The sequence below is a fragment of the Trachypithecus francoisi genome, unplaced genomic scaffold (assembly GCF_009764315.1).
Source record: "Trachypithecus francoisi isolate TF-2019V2 unplaced genomic scaffold, Tfra_2.0 Lachesis_group0, whole genome shotgun sequence".
Taxonomy (NCBI): Eukaryota; Metazoa; Chordata; class Mammalia; order Primates; family Cercopithecidae; genus Trachypithecus; species Trachypithecus francoisi.
The window spans coordinates 132,867,185-132,888,674 of record NW_022681453.1 but is presented as its reverse complement, the minus strand read 5'-3'; the positions used below and the strand labels follow the sequence as shown (position 1 = coordinate 132,888,674).

The window sequence follows — 21,490 nt, the reverse complement described above, 5'->3', positions numbered from 1 at the left end:
CTGCCTGCCTCAGTCTCCGAAAGGGCTGGGATTACAGGTGTGAGCCACTGTGCCCGGCGGACAGACTATTTTGAATCCTGCTCTGCTCTCTCCCCAGTTGCCTGATCTGGGGCAGATTACTTCAACTTGGGGCCTCAGTTTCCTCATCTGCATAATGAAAAGAATAGTATTTACTTTGCATGGTGTTGTGACCTTTACATGATGTAAGGTGCTTAGAATTACTTCTCCAAAGTCAACAGCCAGGAAATTTCTACAAATGTTGTTAATTCCTTGGCCCCTTACAATGTATAATGATGGACCTCTTGAAACTCCAGGCAGAAGGAGCTTCTCTTGATGACATTTACATGATCGGAGTAAGCCTAGGAGCCCACATATCTGGGTTTGTTGGAGAGATGTACGATGGACAGCTGGGGAGAATTACAGGTAAGCGCCTGTGAATGGGCATGGGGTGGTGGCCTGGGCAGGGTGTTCACTGGGGGAGCATTATGTAGGCCAATCTAACTCCCTGGGTTCAAAGCCAGCTCCAATTACCTAACCTCTTTGAGCATGAGTCCTTGCGTGCAAAAGGAAGATCAAAATAATATTGACCTCAGGCTACTATGTAATAAGACGTAAGTAAAGCATTTTGTAAATTGTATATACTATAGAAAAGATAAGTCGTGACTTTATTTCTGTTATGGCTGGAAAAACAGCTATGTCCCATTCAGATCTGTGTGCCCCAAGCAGTTGGTCCTCTTCCTTTTATTTAATCCAGAAGACCCTGAACTATAAACCTAATAAGCGTCAGTCCCCAGGCACGGCTGGAGTCTCATGATAAGAAAATGAGATGAGAATTTTGATGGCTGGGGCTTATTCTCTAAATATCAGCTTTCAGGCCAACACTGAATGAAAACATTCGGAAATGCAGCAGGTCAAATCCCAAACAAAGACTCCCTTGCTGGAATCTCTTGCCTAGTGCTTAGTAGCTTTCCACAGTGGCTCTCTCTTTCAGAGTCTCAAAGCCTCTCCCATTTCTCCTTTCCCAGAATCCATCCTCATACCTAGAGGGCTGTTTTAAATCTATGGAAACTGAAAAGGTAGATGTGGATGGAAAAAGGGGAGAGGTAAATGATTAAAACTGCATTTAGGAGGTAAACTTTTAGGGCTGCAAGTTTTTAATTTTATTTTTAATTTAAATTTTTTAAAAAATTATTTATTCTTTTTTTTTTTTTTTCTTTTGAGACGGAGTCTCGCTCTGTCACCCAGGCTGGAGTGCAGTGGCCGGATCTCAGCTCACTGCAAGCTCCGCCTCCCGGGTTTACGCCATTCTCCTGCCTCAGGCTCCCCAGTAACTGGGACTACAGGCGCCCGCCACCTTGCCCGGCTAGTTTTTTGTATTTTTTAGTAGAGACGGGGTTTCACAGTGTTAGCCAGGATGGTCTCGATCTCCTGACCTCGTGATCCGCCCATCTCGGCCTCCCAAAGTGCTGGGATTACAGGCTTGAGCTACCGTGCCCGGCCTATTTATTCATTTTTGAGAAGGAATCTTGCTCTGTCCCCCAGGCTGGAGTGCAGTGGTGTGGTCTCGGCTCACTGCAACCTTCACCTCCTGGGTTCAAGCGATTCTCTTACCTCAGCCTCCTGAGTAGCTGGGATTACAGGCATGTGCCACCACTCCTGGCTAATTTTTGTATTTTTAGTAGAGATGGGGCTTTGCCATGTTGGCCAGGCTGGTCTCGAACTTCGACCCCAGGTGATCCACCCAACTTGGCCTCCCAAAGTGCTGGGATTACAGGCGTGAGCCACTGCACATGGCATTTTTTTTTTTTTTTTTTAGACAGGGTCTCACTTTGTTGCCCAGGCTGGCATGCAGCTCACTGCCACCTCAATCTCCCAGATGCAAGCAATCCTGCACTCAGCCTCTCCATTAGCTAGGACTACAGGTGTGTGCCATCACACCTGCTTAATTTTTAATTAATTAATTTATTTTTTTGAGACGGAGTCTTGCTCTGCCGCCCAGGCTGGAGTGCAGTGGCCGGCTCTCAGCTCACTGCAAGCTCCGCCTCCCGGGTTCACGCCATTCTCCTGTCTCAGCCTCCCGAGTAGCTGGGACTACAGGCGCCCGCCTCGTCGCCCGGCTAGTTTTTTGTATTTTTTAGTAGAGACGGGGTTTCACCGTATTAGCCAGGATGGTCTCGATCTCCTGACCTCGTGATCCGCCCGTCTCGGCCTCCCAAAGTGCTGGGATTACAGGCTTGAGCCACCGCGCCCGGCCAATTTTTAATTTATTTGTAGAGATAGAATCTTTTTTTTTTTGAGGCAGAGTCTCGCTCTGTCCGAGATAGAATCTTAACCTGTTGCCCAGGCTGGTCTCAAACTCCTGACCCCAGGTGATCCACCCACCTCGGCCTCCCAAAGTGCTAGGATTACAGGCGTGAGCCACTGCACACGGCCTTTTTTTCCCCCTTTTTTAGACAGGGTCTCGCTTGTTGCCCAGGCTGGCGTGCAGCTCACCGCAGCCTCAACCCCCCAGGCGCAAGCAATCCTCCACTCAGCCTCCCAAGTAGCTAGGACTACGGGTGTGTGCCACCACACCTGCCTCATTTTTAATTTTTTTGTAGAGATAGAGTCTTACCATGTTGCCCAGGCTGGTCTTGAACTCCTGGGCTCAAGCAATCCTCTCACCTCAGCCTCCCAAAGTGCTGGGATTATAGGTCTGAGCCACTGTACCCGCCTCATGTTGTATTTCTGTTGGACAGCACTTCCTTCCAGAGTTTATGTTGATCTGGGGTATGGGAGTAAGAGGCTCCTGAAGTTGCATGTAAAATATTGGGTGTCTGTGCTGGGGAGGGGTCCAGAATTTTCATCAAATTCTCAAACCAGTTAAGGCTGCAATAAAAGCCAAAGATTCTTATTTGAACATTTTTTCTGGTGATCTTAGAGCAATAAGAAAAAGCTCTTTGGCTGGGTGCAGTAGCTCATGCCTGTAATCCCAGCACTTTGGGAGGCCAACATAGAAGAATCGCTTGAGCTTAGGAGCTTGAGGATGCAGTGAGCTATGATCGTGCCACTGCACTCAAGCCTGGGTGACAGAGTGAAGTCCTGTCTCAAAAAAACAGTAAACAAAAACCAAAACAACACAACAAAAAAGGAAAAGCTCACTTTTTACATTCTGTTTGTATTCCACAATAATCTCAGAATGTTCTGTATTTAGATTCAGGAGCCATTTATTTATTGTAATTTTTTAAATTTAGTTATGGGATCTCATGATGTTGCCCAGGTTGGCCTTGAACTCCTGGGCTCAACAAATCCTCCTGCGTTGTCCTCCCATAGTGCTGGGATTACAGGTGTGAGCCACCACCTGGCCTTAGGAGTCCTTTCATAATTCTTCTTTTCTTTTCTTTTTTTTTTTGAGACAGAGTCTTACTCTGTCACCCAGGCTGGAATGTAGTGGCATGATCATAGCTCACTGCAGCCTCAAGCTCCCCGGGCTCAGGTGATCACCTCTGAGGCTCCCATCTCAACCTCTCGAGCAGCTGGGACTAACGGCATGCACCACCATGCCGGGCTAATTTTTATATTTTTTGTAGAGATGGGGTTTCGCCATGTTGCCCAGGTTGGTCTTGAACTCCTGTGTTCAAGTGATCCGCCTGCTTCAGCCTTCCAAAGTGTGGGGTTACAGACATGAGCCACCATACCTGACCTTATAAGTCTTCTGAAGTAGCTATTAATTCTACCTCAATTTTATAATTTAAAGGAACTGAGATTCAGAGAAGTAGAGTAACCTGCCTAAGGGCACACAGCTGGTTAGCGCTAGGTTTGGGGCTCCATATCTATCTGCTCACACATAGTATGCAGCTTTTACTATAACTTTTTTCTGACACTGGAAGCTAATCATTTGCTATGGCTTATCGCTAAGGAAATCCTAAGTCCAATCCTGCCTGTGACAGTCCCAGTTTGTAACTTTGTCTTGGTATAATTATTAATAGCACCCTTATCACTCTGAAAACAGTCCTGGTTCTGATGTTTTATTCATCATGAATCTGGAGGTTGCTATAAACTGAGGCTCTCACTGTTAATTTTATCTATTTATTTATTTATTTTTGAGACACGGTCTTACTTTGTCACCCAGGCTGGAGTGCAGTGGTGCAATCACAGCTCACTGCAGCCTCAAACTCCCAAGCTTATTAATAGCATCCTTATCACTCTGAAAATTGCCCTGGTTCAGATGTTTTATTCATCATGCAACTAGAGTTTGCTATAAACTGAGGCTCTAACTGTAAATTTTATTTATTTTATTTTTTTGAGACAGAGTGTCACTCTGTCACCGAGGCTGTATTACAGTGTCGCGGTCTCGGCTCACTGCTACCTCTCCCTCCCAGATTTAAGCAATTATCGTGCCTCAGTCTTCCAAGTAGCTGGGATTACAGGCGCCTAACACCACACCTGGCTAATTTTTGTATTTTTAAAATTAATTTATTATTATTAATTTTTGAGACCGAGTCTCACTCTGTTGTCCAGGCTGGAGTGCAGTGGCACGATCTTGGCTCACTGCAACCTCCGCCTCCTAGGTTCAAGTGATTCTCGTGCCTCAGCCTCCCAATTAGCTGGGACTACAGGTGCCCACCACCACAGCCAGCTAATTTTTGTATTTTTAGTAGAGATGGAGTTTCATTATGTTGGCCAGGCTGGTCTCAAACTCTTGACCTCAGGTGATCCACCCACCTCGGCCTCCCAAAGTTCTGGGATTACAGGTATGAGTCACTGCACCCAGCCTATTTATTTCTTTATTTTTGAGACAGGGTCTTGCTTGGCCACCCAGGCTGGAGTGCAGTGGTGCAGTCACAGTGCACTGCAGCCTCAAACTCCCAGCCTCAAACCATGCTCTCAGCTTATCTTTCTCCCTATCTCCCCACCACCTCAAGTAGCTAGGGCTACAGGGACTGCAGGAATATGCCACCACGCCAGGCACTGCTTATTTTCTCTTCCCTCCCTCCTTTCCTTCCTTCCTTCCCTCCCTCCCTCCCTCCCTTCCTCCCTTCCTTCCTTCCTTTCTCTCTCTTGCTTGGTCTGTCGCCTGGGCTGGAGGGCAATGGCACAATCATGGCTCACTGGAACCTGGAACTTCTGGGCTCAAGTGATCCTTCTGTCTCAGTCTTCAGAGTAGCTAAGATTACAAGCATAAGCCAACACACCCAGCAAATTTTTAATTTTTTTGTAGAGACAGGGTCTCCATATATTGCCCAGGCTGGTCTCGAACTCCTGGTCTCAAGTAAGCCTCCCACCTTGGCCTCCCAAATTCTAGGATTATAGATGTAAGCCACTGTGACCAGCTAAAATGGAGGGATTAAAGCTAGAACCAGGTAGGCTGGGTGTGGTGGCTCACACCTGTAATCCCAGCCTTTTGTGAAGCTGATGGGGGAGGACTGCTTGAGTCCAAGAGTCTGAGACCAGCCTGGGCAACATAGCAAATGTCCGCACAACCGGCTCTCCTCCCCTTCCCCTACAAAAAAAAAAAAAAAGAAAGAAAAAGACTAGAACTTAGGAAATAAAGGCAAAGATGCTATCTCTTGCATTTTATATGTAACACCAGGGGATAGGAGATATAAAATGACATTCACAGACAAAAACTTCAAGGGAAACTTCCCTCGAAACCTTCCTCACTCCAGGTAGGGATCTGGTAAACCAGACCTTTTGGAGTCGCTGATTCTTTTATTCTCTTTTTCCTTTTTTTTTTTTTGAGATGGAGTCATGCTGTGTCACCCAGGCTGAAGTGCAGTGGCATGATTTCAGCTCACTGGCTCACTGCAACCTTTGCCTCCCGGGTTCAATTGATTCTCCTGCCTCAGCCTCCTGAGTAGCTAGGACTACAGGCGCCCGCCTCCATGCCCAGCTAACTTTTTTTTTTTTTTTTTAATAGAGACGGGGTTTCACCATGTTAGCCAGGATGGTCTTGATCTCTTGGCGTCGTGATCCGCCCACCTCGGCCTCCCAAAGTGCTGGGATTACAGGCGTGAGCCACCGCGCCCGGCTTTTTCTTGTTGTTGTTTAATCTTTATTTTGTGGTTACAACATCATAGGAGCTTCTCTCCTGTTTTTCCAGCTGCTTCATAGTGATGGTGAGGAACACCCAAATAACATTGACCAAGGGCGCGAAACCGGTTTAGGCATTTATAGAGTGGGTTAATTCTGCAGGGATTGAGACCCACTTTGTTTCCCTCTTCAATACCTAACCTGATACCTGGCCTGACCAGTGAGTTTCGCCCTTTCCTGCCAAGCTTGCTAAACTCAGGGCAGTGAAACCAAGAGCTCAACAGATAGAAGTGGTTACATTAAGAGGCTATGTTCTGATCAAGGCTCTTGATCTTCCTGAATCACAGTTCATTCATTTGGAAAATAATAATAGCTACCCTGCCTCCCTCACAGGTTTGCAATGTGGATCAAATGGGCTAGCATATATGAATAAGAGTGGAAGTTCTTCATTTATTAATAATAAAAAGGAAGGGCTGAGTGAGGTTTCTGGGTCATCTAAAGTAGGATAAAGATGAGTATAGCACCTGCTCTTTTCTTTTTTTTTTTTTTTTTTTTTTTTTTTTTGAGACGGAGTCTCGCTCTGTCGCCCAGGCTGGAGTGCAGTGGCCGGATCTCAGCTCACTGCAAACTCCGCCTCCCGGGTTTACGCCATTCTCCTGCCTCAGCCTCCCAAGTAGCTGGGACTACAGGCGCCCGCCAACTCGCCCGGCTAGTTTTTTGTATTTTTTTTAGTAGAGACGGGGTTTCGCTGTGTTAGCTAGGTTGGTCTCGATCTCCTGACCTCGCGATCCACCCGTCTTGGCCTCCCAAAGTGCTGGGATTACAGGCTTGAGCCACCGCGCCCGGCCAGCACCTGCTCTTTTCTTTCTTTCTTTCTTTCTTTTTTTTTTGAGATGGAGCCTTGCTCTGTTGCCAGGCTGGAGTGATCTTGGCTCACTGTAACCTCCACCTCCCGGGTTCCAGCGATTCTCCTGCCTCAGCCTCCTAAGTAGCTAGGACTACAGGCACACACCACCACGCCCAGCTAATTTTTTTGTAATTTTAGTAGAGACGGGATTTCACCATATTGGCCAGGATGGTCTTGATCTCTTGACCTTGTGATCCCCCTGCCTTGACCTCCCAAAGTGCTGGGATTACAGGTGAGAGCCACTGCGCCCGGCCTGCTCTTTTCTTTTTAATGCATCCTTTGGTGCTTTTTTCCTGAGGAACCCCCGTTTGTCCCCACCTCTTGAACCTCATACACGTGTGCGTTCCCTACAGTTGAGCTCTGCATGAGACATGCCCCTGATGGAGTCTGGATGCCATTCTCAGGGGGCACAGCCAGGGTAACCATCTCCACTGTGGGAACAAGCTGCAGAGCCATGGAAAGGGAGTCCTGGCCAAGTGGGACGGGAGTGTGAGTGCTCGCCCACCTGAGGGTGCCCTGCAGCCTGGGAGCCACCCTCATCCAGAAGGATCAAAGGCCCGGTCGCAGGTGACTCATGGTGTGGGGCTGCCAAGTGACTCTGTTTTCCTTCCAGGTCTCGACCCTGCGGGCCCTTTATTCAACGGGAAACCTCACCAAGACAGATTAGATCCCAGTGATGCACAGTTTGTTGATGTCATCCATTCCGACATTGATGGTAACGCTCCTTTCCTTGTGGGCCAGTGACTACCCTTAAGCTCCTAAAGAGTCTCTCCTGGGGAGAGATCATCTCATAGGAGCAGATCAGGTTCTTCTAGATCCCTACTTTTTTTTCCAGGCAGGTTCCAAATCCACAGAAATATTGAAGGGAAGCTGGTTTAATGTAGGCACCCAGGACTTTATGCTAGAGCATGGATGATTATCCCATGGTCTCTTCATATTTTTAAAGGAATTATCATGCTCAGTGAAGGACAGGCTAATTTTCTCAAAATGAAAATAAGTGTTTTCCTATGTGCGACTGGGTTTGTATGCATGATTTCTTGGTGGTGTTTGTTCTTTTTATTTTCTTGAGCTGCAGGTGTTAAATCTCTCCACGCAGAGTTACTCTGATGCACCTACAGCTCTCTGGCTCTCTGCAGATCTTCTTGGTCATGGTTGTCTTTATTTTTATTTTATTTTATTTTTTTTGAGATGGAGTTTCACTCTTGCTGCTCAGGCTGGAGTGCAGTGGCATGATCTTGGTTCACTGCAACCCCGCCTCCTGGGTTCAAGCAATTCTCCTGCCTCAGCCTCCCAAGTAGCTGGGATTACAGGCGCTCACCACTATTCCCAGCTAATTTTTATGTTTTTACTAGAGACAGGGTTTCACTCTGTTGGCCAGGCTAGTCTCAAACTCCTGAGGTCAGGTGATCCACCTGCCTTGGCCTTCTAAAGTGCTGGGATTACAGGCGTGAGCCACTGTGCCTGGCCATCTTTAATTTTTAAATTTTTAAAATTTTCTTCTTTTTGTAGAGATGGGGATCTTGCTTTGTTGTCCAGGCTGACCAATTGATCCTCCCAGTTCAGCCTCCCAAAGTGCTGGGATTACAGGCGTGAGCCACTGCAGCTGGCCCATTTCTGTCTTTCACGGCACTGTTTTTGTGTCTGGGATTGGATACATGTCATGTGGGGTTGGGTGATACTCAAGGATGGGTACCTATATCCAGATGTCTGGGAGAAGAGCTGGAGTAGGAACTTGGGGAGGACTGCGGAAACAGCAGAGTGATCATTTAATCGGACATTCTCTTCATGATACAACCACCTAAAAAAACCCTTGCCCTCTCTCATGGGCATTCTGGTGTGGTATTCAACAGTTATTTGCCTTGAAAGAAATTGTCTCTTCGTGAAACAGTAGCATTCTTACTATGAAATTTGCAAAGTACATTTTAATGCTTGATGGAATAGAATAGAGCAATTTATTTTTGGGAAGTGAATTTTGAAGGAGAGGGTATAGTTTTGCCATCAGGCAGATGTAGATTCAGATCCCAGGTTTTGCCCTTTCTAGTGATGTCATGTTAGTTCCTGAAGTCCTCTGAGCTTCCTTTTTTTTTCATTGGTAGAGACGAGGTCTCACTACGTTGCCCAGGCTGGTCTCAAACTCCTGAGCTCAAATGATCCTTCCACTTTGGCATCCCAAAGTGCTAGGATTATCGGCGTGAGCCACCATGCCTAGTCCCATATCTTCACCTAAGTTGTTTCATCTGAATTTACCAATGGCCACTTTGCATTGTGAAACACCTAGTACCATGCCCACAGATGCATGTGGGTTCCCAATATATAATAACTATTATTATTATTACCATGATGCATTATGTATATACATGTGCATATGTATGTACACCTACATTAAATTATTTAATTTATATTAAATCAAGCACATTACTGATTGGGGGTTTAATAAAGACAATAAACAATTAAATCTATATATACTTTTTAAAATTTTTATTATTATTATTTTTTGAGACAGGGTCTGGCTCTGTCACCCAGGCTGGAGTGCAGTCGCCCTTTTGGCTCACTGCAACCTCCTCCTCCTAGCTCGAGAGATCCTCCCACCTCAGCCCCTTGAGTAGCTGGGACTACAGGCACACACCACAATGCCTGGCTAATTTTTGTGTTTTTTGTAGAGACAGAGTTTTGGCATTTTGCCCAGGCTGGTCTCCATTCTCCCACCTCAGCCTCCCAAAGTGCTGGGATTATAGGCGTGAGTCACTGCACCCGAACTATGTATACATTTCTAGGTCCTCATTTTCTAGAAGTAGTTCCAATCTTTCTACCCCCCTAGATCTCAAATATTTAAAGATTTTACCTACTAAGTAAAAATTCATTTTTTCCTGTCTCCTATTTATTTGTTATACAAATGCAAATAGAGGCTCGGAAGCACCAGACAATTAAAGAGTTGCAGCCAAATATAAGGAAGAAACAGGGCTGGGCACAGTGGCTCACACCTGTAATCCCAGCACTTTGGGAGGCTGATGTGGGTGGATCACGAGGTCAGGAGTTCAAGACCAGCCTAGCCAACGTGGTGAAACCCCCGTCTGTACTAAAAATACAAAAAATTAGCCATTCATCATGGCACATGCCTGTAATTCCAGCTACTTGGGAGGCTGAGGCAAGAGAATCCCTTGAATCCAGGAGGTGGAGGTTGTGGTGAGCCGAGATTGCGCCACTGCACTCCAGCCTGGGCGACAGAGCAAGACTCCATCTAAAAAAAAAAAAAAAGAAATGTATCATTTTATCAGCCTTGCAGTGGATGAGTGACTAAACTCCCTTAGGCCGTTAGAAATATTGGAAGTAAATTCCTTGCCATCTTCACAGTTACCTTGCTGGAAATCATTGCCTTCTAACTAACTAGCTGGGTGACTTTGGGCAAACTACTTACGTAGGTATAACAATAATTATATAACAACAATAATAATAGAATTCTTGCTTATATCCGGCAGGCAAATGAGCTGTGAGATGGGAAAAATTCAAAGCAGTATAAAAGCAGAATGTGTTCTCTTTTAGCACTGGGCTACAAGGAGCCATTAGGACATATAGACTTCTACCCAAATGGAGGACTGGATCAACCTGGCTGCCCCAAAACAATACTTGGAGGTAAGCACAGATACTTTATATTTTGTAAAATAGTGGTATAAAAAGGCATATTTGGAGGCCGGGCATGGTGGCTTATGCCTATAATCCTAGCACTTTGGGAGGCCGAGGCGGGTGGATCACCTGAGGCCAGGAGTTTGAGACGAACCTGGCCAACGTAGTGAAACCCCATCTCTACTAAATACAAAAAATTAACCAGGCATGGTGACGCATGCCTGTAGTCCCAGCTACTCAGGAGGCTGAGGCAGGAGAATCACTTGAACTTGGGAGGCAGAGGTTGCAGTTAGCTGAGATCGTGCCACTGCACTCCAGCTTGGGCAACAAGAGTGAAACTCCATCTCAAAAAATAAAAAATAAAAAAATAAAAAGGCATATTTTGGCCAGGTGCAGTGGTGCACACCTGTAATCCCAGCACTTTGTGAGGCCAAGGTGGGAAGATTGCTTGAGCTCAGGAGTTCAAGATTAGCCTGGGCAACAGAGGGGAGATGCCATCTCTACAAAAACTAAAAACAAAATTAACTGGGTGTTGTGGCACACTCGTGGGCTCAGCTACTCAGAAGGCTGAGGTGGGAGGATTGCTTGAGCCTGGGAAGCAGAGGATGCAGTGAGCCATGATCATGCCACTGCACTCTAGCCTAGGCAACAGAGTGAGACCTGTCTCAAAAAAGAAAAAACAAAAAAGAAAAGAAAAAGGCATATGTTTAAAATCTGACATTATTCTACATGTAGTAATTTTTAATTGAAAACAAACTTCCTGAGAAGATACAGGTAGTATAAATATAAATTATAACTCAAATATACTACTTTTAAAACTATAGCCACGTTTGAAAACTATTATGAATTATTTCTCTCACCTGAAAAGGTATGTCTTTGACCTAGAAATTCCACACCTGGAAATCGCTCCTAGAGAAATAATGGAAAATGTAGACAAGAATTAGAGTGCAAATATGTTCAACATAACATTATTTATAATAATTACACTTTAAAAATAATTTAAATGTTCAGCTTACAAAAATTATTAAATGAATTATGGTATGCTCTTAAAAGTCATGTTTTAACTTTTAACATTCTTAAAAGTCGGCCGGGCGCGGTGGCTCAAGCCTGTAATCCCAGCACTTTGGGAGGCCGAGATGGGCGGATCACGAGGTCAGGAGATCGAGACCATCCTGGCTAACACGGTGAAACCCGTCTCTACTAAAAATACAAAAACTAGCTGGGCGAGGTGGCGGGCGCCTGTAGTCCCAGCTACTCGGGAGGCTGAGGCAGGAGAATGGCGTAAACCCGGGAGGCGGAGCTTGCAGTGAGCTGAGATCTGGCCACTGCACTCCAGTCCGGGCGACAGAGTGAGACTCCGCCTCAAAAAAAAAAAAAACATTCTTAAAAGTCATGTTTTCAATGATTAATAAAAATTCTTACAATGTGGTGAGTGAAAAAGACAAAACCATATAATACAATGCCAATTTTTAAAAATCTGTATTTGTTTTTTTTTTTTTTTTTTTTTTTTTTTTTTTTTTTGAGACGGAGTTTCGCTCTGTCGCCCAGGCTGGAGTGCAGTGGCCGGATCTCAGCTCACTGCAAGCTCCGCCTCCCGGGTTTACGCCATTCTCTCGCCTCAGCCTCCCGAGTAGCTGGGACTACAGGCGCCTGCCATCTCGCCCGGCTAATTTTTTGTATTTTTTTAGTAGAGACGGGGTTTCACCGTGTTAGCCAGGATGGTCTCGATCTCCTGACCTCGTGATCCGCCCGTCTCGGCCTCCCAAAGTGCTGGGATTACAGGCTTGAGCCACCGCGCCCGGCCAAAAATCTGTATTTGTACAGATGTAAATCTGGCTCAAAAGACTGAAAGTAAATGCTCCAAATAGTTATTATGGGCAATCTGTTGATATCAGACTTTTAGGTGTTTTTGCATCACTGTTTCCTATCATTTTGTGTTTTTCAAATAATTATATATTACTTTTACAATGAGAAAAATCTCAAAAACATAAATGGAGAGTTAGAGGTCAACATAAAAGTGAGGTGACTGACAGAATATGACGACCTTTTTCTTCTTCATCGTTGTTTTCTTTCTCTCTCTCTGTTTCTTTCTCTTTCTTTCCCTCTTTCTCCCTCCCTCCCTTCTTTCTTTTTTTCTCTCTCTCCTTGCTTCCTTCTTTCCTTCATTCCCTTCCTTCCTTCCTTTCTTACTTGCTCTCTCTTCCTTCCTTCCTTCTTTCTTTCCCTTCCTTCCCCTTCCTTCCTTCCTTCCCCTTCCCTTCTTCCTTCCTTCCTTTCCCTTCCCTTCTTCCTTCCTTCCTTTCCCTTCCCTTCTTCCTTCCTTCTTCCTTCCTTCCTTCCTTCCTTCCTTTTCCTTTCCCTTCACCCTTCCCTTCCCTTCCCTTCCCTTCCCTTCCCTTCCCTTCCCCTTCCTTCCTTTCTCTTCCTTCTTTGTGATCCTCCTGCCTTGGCCTCCCAAAGTCCTGGGATTACAGGTGTGAGCTACACCTGACATCAATAACGTCAGCATACCCCAAGAACGACCCTTACGGCAGATACAGCTGACAGCAACACTTCAGTAATGAGGGTTGCCATGTGGAGGTTGCTGGGTGGGATGAGGGTGCTAAGTGAAGATGTTATATAAGCTGCATGCTTCTTACAAGTGGTTGCAGTTCTCGTGTCTGACCTGTTGTCACTGGACTGTCCCTGTATGTAAGTTCCTCCAATAAACTGTAGGTATTTTTCACTGGCTCTAAGTCTCTTCTTTAGCCTTTTGAACCTGGTGCCCTCCTTACTGAAGTCAACAGGGGCCCAGCACAGACAACCATGCTTGGCTGTCAATAGTGTTTCTGATTGTTCTATTTCAGCGGTTATAAATACAATGTATACATTTCTGGTTTTAAAATATTTGAAAGCATGCTTAATTTGCTGAGTTAGGAAAAAATCCTAAACCACAAAAATACATCTATCATCACCATTATTTCATAATAAAGGGCATTTTAACACATACACCCACAAAAGAAAGGACATAAACCCAGAGCATGCAGAACTTTACATTAATTGCAGTTAGCTTAATGAAATACTCACTGTCTCATCTGTGTGGTTCCCACACTCTACTACAGACTTGTGAACACATTGTCATAAACCAGCACTAGTCCAGAAATGGCATTTTAGAACTACTGAGCAGTTGTATTTTCCAATGACCTTCAACATCTGGCAGGTGTCCCTCATGTCTCTCTTGATTGCCTGCCTGGTTTCTGTGCAGTGCCAGGCCCCGTTGCTTTTGACATGAATAAAAAATGCCGCAGGATCCAAATGACTCTTGCTCTTGAGTTTTCGGCAGTTGTTGGGATTATTGGCACTGAACAGTACCAGACTGAGAAAGCTCGTAAGAACCAGACTTCCAGTTAAACCCTCGAGCAGCCGGGCGCGGTGGCTCATGCCTGTAATCCCAGCACTTTGGGAGGCCGAGGCAGGTGGATGACAAGGTCAGGAGATCGAGACCATCCTGGCTAACACAGTGAAACCCCGTCTCTACTAAAAATACAAAAAATTAGCCAGGTGTGGTGGCGGGTGCCTGTAGTCCCACCTACTTGGGAGACTGAGGCAGGAGAATGGTGTGAACCCGGGAGGCGGAGCTTGCAGTGAGCCGAGATCGCACCAGTGTACTCCAGCCTGGGCGACAGAGCAAGACTCCATCTCAAAAAAAAAAAAATAAAAATAAAATAAAATAAATAAATAAATAAATAAACCCTCAAGCAGAAATAAAGCAGAGGGGTTTCAGCAAACAGCAGAACCCGCTAGAGGTTGCATTCATTCATTCATCCAACAAATACCTATTAATTTGCCATGTGTCTGGCACTGTGTTAGGATATGGAACTATAGGAGAACAGTTCAGTATAGTATAACAGTTCAGAACAGTATAATAGTTCAACTATCCTGGTGAACTAAATAGGCAAAGTCTGTACACTGAGAAAAGCAGAGTCAAAGTTATTCTATTCAAGATAGAAGCTAGTACTCAGCCGGGTATGGTGGCTCATGCTTGAAATCCCAGCACTTTGGGAGGCTGAGAGACCAGCCTGGGTAACATGGTGAAACCCCGTATCTACTAAAAATGCAAAATTAGCCAGAAGTCGTGGTACGAGCCTATAATCTCAGCTACTCAGGAGGCTGAGGCAGGAGAATTGCTTGAACTCGGGAGGCGGAAGTTGCAGTAAGCCAGGATCATGCCACTGCACTCCAGCCTGGGCAACAGAGTGAGACTCCATCTCAAAAAAAAAAAAGATAGAAGCTAGTACTTGATTAGATCTAATAGTGGTATGTAACAGTGAAAGATTGGTTTTTAAATGCTGCAACACTGGAGAGTAAGTGGAATAAGAATGGGAGAATTTTGATAATTACTGAATTACTGGAGCGGGGATGATATGCGCATGAGGGTTCTTTGTATCCTTCTTTCGATTTTTGTACCTGTTTGAAAATTCTGATAATAAATGTAGCAGGGGAGTGAGAGAACTCCATGACTGAAGCTAGTTGTTTGCGTTTTTCGACCTTTCTCTAAGTAAATATATCATATGAAAAGGCAGAATGAAGAGGAATTAGTTAATGATTTGCAATTTCTTTTTTTTTTTTTTTTTTGAGGTGGAGTCTTCCTCTGTCACCCAGGCTGGAGTGCAGTGGCTCGATCTCGGCTCACTGGAACCTCCACCTTCCAGGTTCAAGAGATTCTCCTGCCTCAGCCTCCCAAGTAGCTGGGATTACAGGCATGTGCCACCATGCCCGGCCAATTTTTGTATTTTTTGTAGAGACAGGGTTTCACCATGTTGGTCAGGCTGGTCTTGAACTCCTGACGTCATGATCTGCCCATCTCAGCCTCCCAAAGTGCTGGGATTATAGGCATGAGCCACTGCGCCCGGCCAGCAATTTACTTTTATGATAACAATTTTGGTAATTCCTTCTGATTCTCCATGACCTAGGGGAGGTTGGTCTTGGACCCAAACACCCTCACCATGGGTGGATGTCAGCTTGATGAGCAGACACAGCATCTTTGTAGTCTGAAGTAGCCCTGCAATGTTAGACCAGGGACTTTCAAACTTACATGCTCCAGGACCACGTGGAAAACAGGGGACAGTGTTTGTTAAAATGCTGATGCCTGCACCTTCTCTGAATTAGACGTATTTAAGGCCGGACCTGAATTCTGTATTTTAACAAGCGTGATTATGATGCAGGCAATCTGTGGACCAAGCATTGGATGGCAGTGAAAGATACCTCAATTGCTACATGAGCAATCAAGGTCTTTCTTTTTTTCTTTCTTTCTTTCTTTTTTGAGATGGAGTCTCACTCTGTTGCCCAGGCTGGAGTGCAGTGGCACAATCTCAGCTCACTGCAACCTCCGCCTCCCAGGTTCAAGCGATTCTCCCTGCCTCAGCCTCCTGAGTAGTTGGGACTACAGGTGCCCGCCACCACGTCCAGCTAATTTTTATATTTTTAGTAGAGACGGGGTTTCTCCATGTTGGCCAGGCTGGTCTCGAACTCCTGACCTCAGGTGATCCACCTGCTTCGGCCTGCTAAAGTGCTGGGATTACAGGCATGAGCCACTGTGCCTGGCCCAAGGTCTTTCACCAAAGCATATTTGCCGTAATTCTTGCCACAACCTTAATTTGATTTCATCTTTTCTCCTCCCACTTGCCAGCATGAATTCTTGTCTATGGGATTTTATAAAGATTAAATGAAATAAAATACACTGAAACGGCACAGGGCCAGATGAGAAATTGTGTGTGTGTAAAATATGTGATATAGTATTATTAAATGCTTCAACTGCTCTACTCTTTCATCACTTCTTTTACAACCAAGGATTTCAGTATTTTAAATGTGACCACCAGAGGTCTGTGTACCTGTACCTGTCTTCCCTGAGAGACAGCTGTGCCATCACTGCATACCCCTGTGACTCCTACCAAGATTATAGGAATGGCAAGTGTGTCAGCTGTGGTGCATCACAGAATGAGTCTTGTCCCCTTCTGGGTAAGTCCAACAAGCAGTTTCCTCTCTGATTCACAAAGAACTAATTTTTGGTATGAATCCCAGAACCACTTTATCATGTAAAAACTGGCCCCACAATTGTATTAAGACTTGTTTTTCTGCTGGGCACAGTGGGCTCACGCCTGTAATCCCAGCACTTTGGGAGGCCGAGGCAGGCGGATCACTTGAGGTCAACAGTTCGAGACCAGCCTGGGCAAAATGGTGAAACCCTGTCTCTACAAAAATACAAGAAGTAGCTGGGTGTGGTGGTGCGTGCCTGTAATCTCAGCTATTTGGGAGGCTGAGGCAGGAGAATTGCTTGAACTTGGGAGGTGGAGGATTCAGTGAGCCGAGACCACATCATTGCACTCCAGCCTGGGCAACAGGAGTGAAACTCCATCTCAAAAAACAAAAAACAAAGGAAAAAAAGAAAAAAGAAAAGAAAAGAAAAGCAACTATAGAGTATTCCATCCAGAAGGCAGTACAACCTCCCTGGACCCTCTATTCTAGCATGGAAAAGAAGGTTCCAGAAGAGTTTCCAAGCTCACCCAGGGTACAGTCACTCTACATAGCCTGCTCCTGTGGGGACAGCAATACCCTCTCTGTGCATACCACTTCTCTGCTGGGAGAGGGTCCTCAATAAGCCCAGAGACCCTCCTGCCAAGTGAACTTTTTCACAGATTCATGTCTGTGTAAATATCCTCACTCCACATTCTGGCTCTTGTGTGCACCATACAGCAGGTGGAGTGAGGTAATAGATATTGTGGAGGCTGCTTGTATATTCGCTAGGGATTAGTACAGATATTCTAGGTGGTTAGGACTTTGAAACTGGATGGCCAAGATAATTTTCTATTTTTTTTCCAAAAGGAAAAATCCAAGTTAATAGCAGGGCATGGTATAGACAAGGGGTTCTCAACCTTGATTGTGCTTTTGAATCACCTAAGGAGTTTTAACACAATACTGATGCCTGGGTCCCACCCTGGATCAATTAAGGCAGAATGTGAAGGCCATTCTCTAGGGCTAGGGACAGAGGAGAGAAAGAAGAGGCCCCTCTGGACAGCACACAAAGGAGGACACTCACCTGCTTAGTGACACAGTCACGTGGCAAGCCCAGGTCTATGCAATGTAGGGGCCCCATTATCATTCTTCAAGAAAGCACATTGCTTAGGGCCGGGCGCGGTGGCTCAAGCCTGTAATCCCAGCACTTTGGGAGGCCGAGACGAGCGGATCACAAGCTCAGGAGATCGAGACCATCCTGGCTAACACGGTGAAACCCCGTCTCTACTAAAAACAATACAAAAAACTAGCCAGGCGAGGTGGTGGGTACCTGTAGTCCCAGCCACTCGGGAGGCTGAGGCAGGAGAATGGCGTAAACCCGGGAGGCGGAGCTTGCAGTGAGCTGAGATCCGGCCACTGCACTCCAGCCTGGGCGACAGAGCGAGACTCTGTCTCAAAAAAAAAAAAAAAAAAAAGCAAGCACACTGCTTTGCAAGAGTGATGCTATTTTGGCCGGGCGCGGTGGCTCAAGCCTGTAATCCCAGCACTTTGGGAGGCCGAGGCGGGCAGATCACAAGGTCAGGAGATCGAGACCATCCTGGCTAACACGGTGAAACCCCGTCTCTACTAAAAAATACAAAAAACTAGCCGGGCGAGGTGGCGGGCGCCTGTAGTCCCAGCTACTCCGGAGGCTGAGGCAGGAGAATGGCGTAAACCCGGGAGGCGGAGCTTGCAGTGAGCTGAGATCTGGCCACTGCACTCCAGCTTGGGTGACAGAGCGAGACTCCATCTCAAAAAAAAAAAAAAAAAAGAGTGATGCTATTTTACGTATGAACTTGAATCTGTTTTAATCTAGAAAATGAATATATTACTGAAAAACGTCAGTGTTATTTTTAGTCCACACCAGTGTGTGCCACACCCTGCACCCCCCACCTTGCTACTGATAACCAGTAAAGGGGGAAAACCACTGGAGGATCCTGTTGCCCTTCAGCTCTTAGGAACAGGGTTGGCCAGCAAGATGGGTCACCCTGCAGGCCCTCACCATGGGGAATGGAGGTGGGAGGGAGTTTCTCTCAGAAGTGGTGGATACAGTCAAAGTCAATGTTCTTGCTACCTCAGTTGCTTTTACGTTTATATAATACATGCTAATCTTACAATTTTTAAACTTGTTTTATAGGCTATCGTGCTGATAATTGGAAAGACTATTTAAGGGAGAAAGATCCTCCAATGACAAAGGCATTCTTTGACACAGCTGAGGAGAACCCATTCTGCAGTGAGTGGTGAATGTGGTTGTTGACTTTTGCCTCTTATTTTGAGGATGGTTGAGTCTCAGCTTCCTGGCTACTTCTTGGCAAATACGGGCCATGATGAAGCATCAACTTTGGAGCTGGAAGGGCTGAGGTTGACTCCTGAGTCTACCACATAATAGCTGTGGGACCTTGGTTATCAGGAGAACCTGCTCCCGATGGTTACACGGGTTCTTTTCTATTTCCTAAGTGTCTCGGCTGGTTTGAGAAATAAAGGGAAAGAGCACAAGAGAGAGAAATTTAAAGCTGGGTGTCTGGGGGAGACATCACATGTCGGCAGGATCCATGATGTTCCCCAAGTTGTAAAACCAGCAAGTTTTTATTAGCAATTTTCAAAAGGGGAGGGAGTGCACAAATAGGGTGTGGGTCACAGAGATCACATACTTCACCAGGTAATAAAATATCACAAAGCAAGTGGAGGCAGGGCGAGATCACAGGACCACCGGATGGGGGGAAATTAAAATTGCTAATGAAGTTTCAGGCACGCATTGTCATTGATATCCTCTTATCAGGAGACAGCGTTTGAGAGCAGACAATCTGTCTGACCAAAATTTATTAGGTGGGAATTTCCTCGTCCTAATAAGCCTGGAAGCGCTACAGGAGACCAGGGCTTATTTCATCCCTTTGGCTTCAACCATAAAAGACTGCACGCTTCTAAGGGGGCCATTTATAGACCTACCCTCAGGGTGCATTCTCTTTCTCAGGGATGTTCCTTGCTGAGAAAAAGAATTCAGCGATAGTTCTCCTATTTGCTTTTGAAAGAGGAGAAATATGGCTCTGTTCTGTCTGGCTCACCGGCAGCCAGAAGTCTTATCTCTGGTGTTCCCTGAACATTGCTGTTATCCTGTTCTTTTTTCAAGATGCCCAGGTTTCATATTGTTCAAACACACGTGTTCTACAAACAATCTGTGCAGTTGACACAATCATCAGAGGGTCCTGAGGCGACATTCATCCTCCCCAGCTTACGAAGAAGATGACAGGATTAAGAGATTAAAGACAGGTGTAGGAAATCACAAGGGTATTGATTGGGGAAGTGATAAGTGTCCATGAAATCTTCACAATTTATGTTCAGAGATTGCAGTAAAGACAGGCATAAGAAATTATAAAAGTATTAATTTGGGGAACTAATAAATGTCTGTGAAATCTTCACAATTTATGTTCTTCTGCCATGGCTTCAGCCAGTCCCTCCGTTTGGGGTCCCTGACTTCCTGCAACACTTGGTCAAGTCATTTGACTTCTCTGAGTCTCAGTGTCCTGACTGGTCAAATAGGGGTAATAATGCCTGTCTTCTGGGATATTAGGTTTAATCTGATGCAATTTAAAAATATTAATTTAATAAAATCTCAACAAATCAGAGTTGTTAGTTTCACTGGATGACCATTCTAATCACTAAGATCTTCCAGAAAATTGCTTGATTCCCCAAGAGACATAAAATTGAGACTAGGAAAAACCAGGTGTCAGCCATATCTACAGGTCAGTTCGAGCTCTAAAGCAAACACGATGACCTAAAGGCCTCGAGAGGTTTATTCCAGATGGGAATTAAAGGGGGCAGCCGATGATTAGATGCCTTGGGAAGCAACAAGAATTTCCCTGGGCAGATGTGTTTTTCCTACAGTGTTGTACCCATTTTCACTTTCCTTGGGAACAACTATTTTATTTTATTTTATTTTATTTATTTTTTGAGACAGGGTCTCACTCTGTCGCCCAAGCTGAAGTGCAGTGGCACAATCTCAACTCACCGCAACCTCTGCCTCCTGGGTTCATGCGATCCTCCTGCCTCAGCATCCCGAGTACCCGAGACTACAGGTGCACACCACCATGCCTGGCTAATTTTGTATTTTTGTAGAGATGGGGTTTTGCCATGTTGGCCAGGCTGGTCTTAAACTCCTGACCTCAGGTAATCTGCCCTCCTTGGTCTCTCAAAGTGCTGGGATTACAGGCATCAGCCACCGCACCTAGCCTATTTTAATTTTTTGAGACAGGGTCTTGTTCTGTCACCCAGGCTGGAGTGCGATGGCACAATAATGGGGCACTGCAGCCTCAACCTCCTGGACTCAAGCAACCCTCCTGCCTCAGCCTCCCAAGTAGCTCGGACTTCAGGCATGTGCTACCATGCTCAGCTAACTTTTTGTTTGTTTGTTTCTTTTAGAGACAGAGTCTTACTATGTTGCGTAGGCTTGTCTTGAACTCTTGGGCTCAAGCAATCCTCCTGCCTTAGTGCTCGGATTACAGGTGTAAGCCTCCATGCCAGGTGTGAGCAACTCTTTTAAAAGAGCCTGCAGGCTGAGCATGGTGGCTCGCGTCTGTAATCCCAGCACTTTGGAAGGCCAAGGCAGGCGGATCACTTGAGGCCAGGAGTTCGAGACCAGCCTTGCCAACATGGTGAAAACCCATCTCTACTAAAAACACAGAAAAAAAAATCCAAAAACGAAATACAAAAATTAGCCGGGCATGGTGGTGCTCGCTTGTAATCCCAGTTACTCAGAAGGCTGAGGCCAGAGAATTGCTTGAACCCAGGAGGCAGAGGTTGCAGTGAACCGAGATTACACCACTGCACTCCAGCAACATAGAGAGACTCTTTAAAAAAAAAAAAAAAGCCTGCGGATCACTGGGTTTCCCTCTTTCTTTGGAGCCATGTGTGGCAGCCCAGGAT

The 21,490-nt window shown here is 45.6% G+C and overlaps 1 protein-coding gene across 2 annotated transcripts in view; it reads left to right on the top strand.

The window, feature by feature from the left end:
- Positions 1–21,490, top strand: part of LIPH (lipase H) — a 57,209-nt gene that overhangs the window by 21,794 nt on the left and 13,925 nt on the right. The window contains exons 3-7 of one of the 2 annotated variants that reach the window (XM_033211945.1): positions 315–423; positions 7,533–7,634; positions 10,460–10,549; positions 16,370–16,537; positions 18,708–18,803. In XM_033211945.1, coding sequence (XP_033067836.1) covers positions 315–423; positions 7,533–7,634; positions 10,460–10,549; positions 16,370–16,537; positions 18,708–18,803 — 565 coding nt within the window. The remainder of the gene's footprint in view (positions 1–314; positions 424–7,532; positions 7,635–10,459; positions 10,550–16,369; positions 16,538–18,707; positions 18,804–21,490) is intronic. The other variant, XM_033211946.1, reaches the window with a different exon arrangement.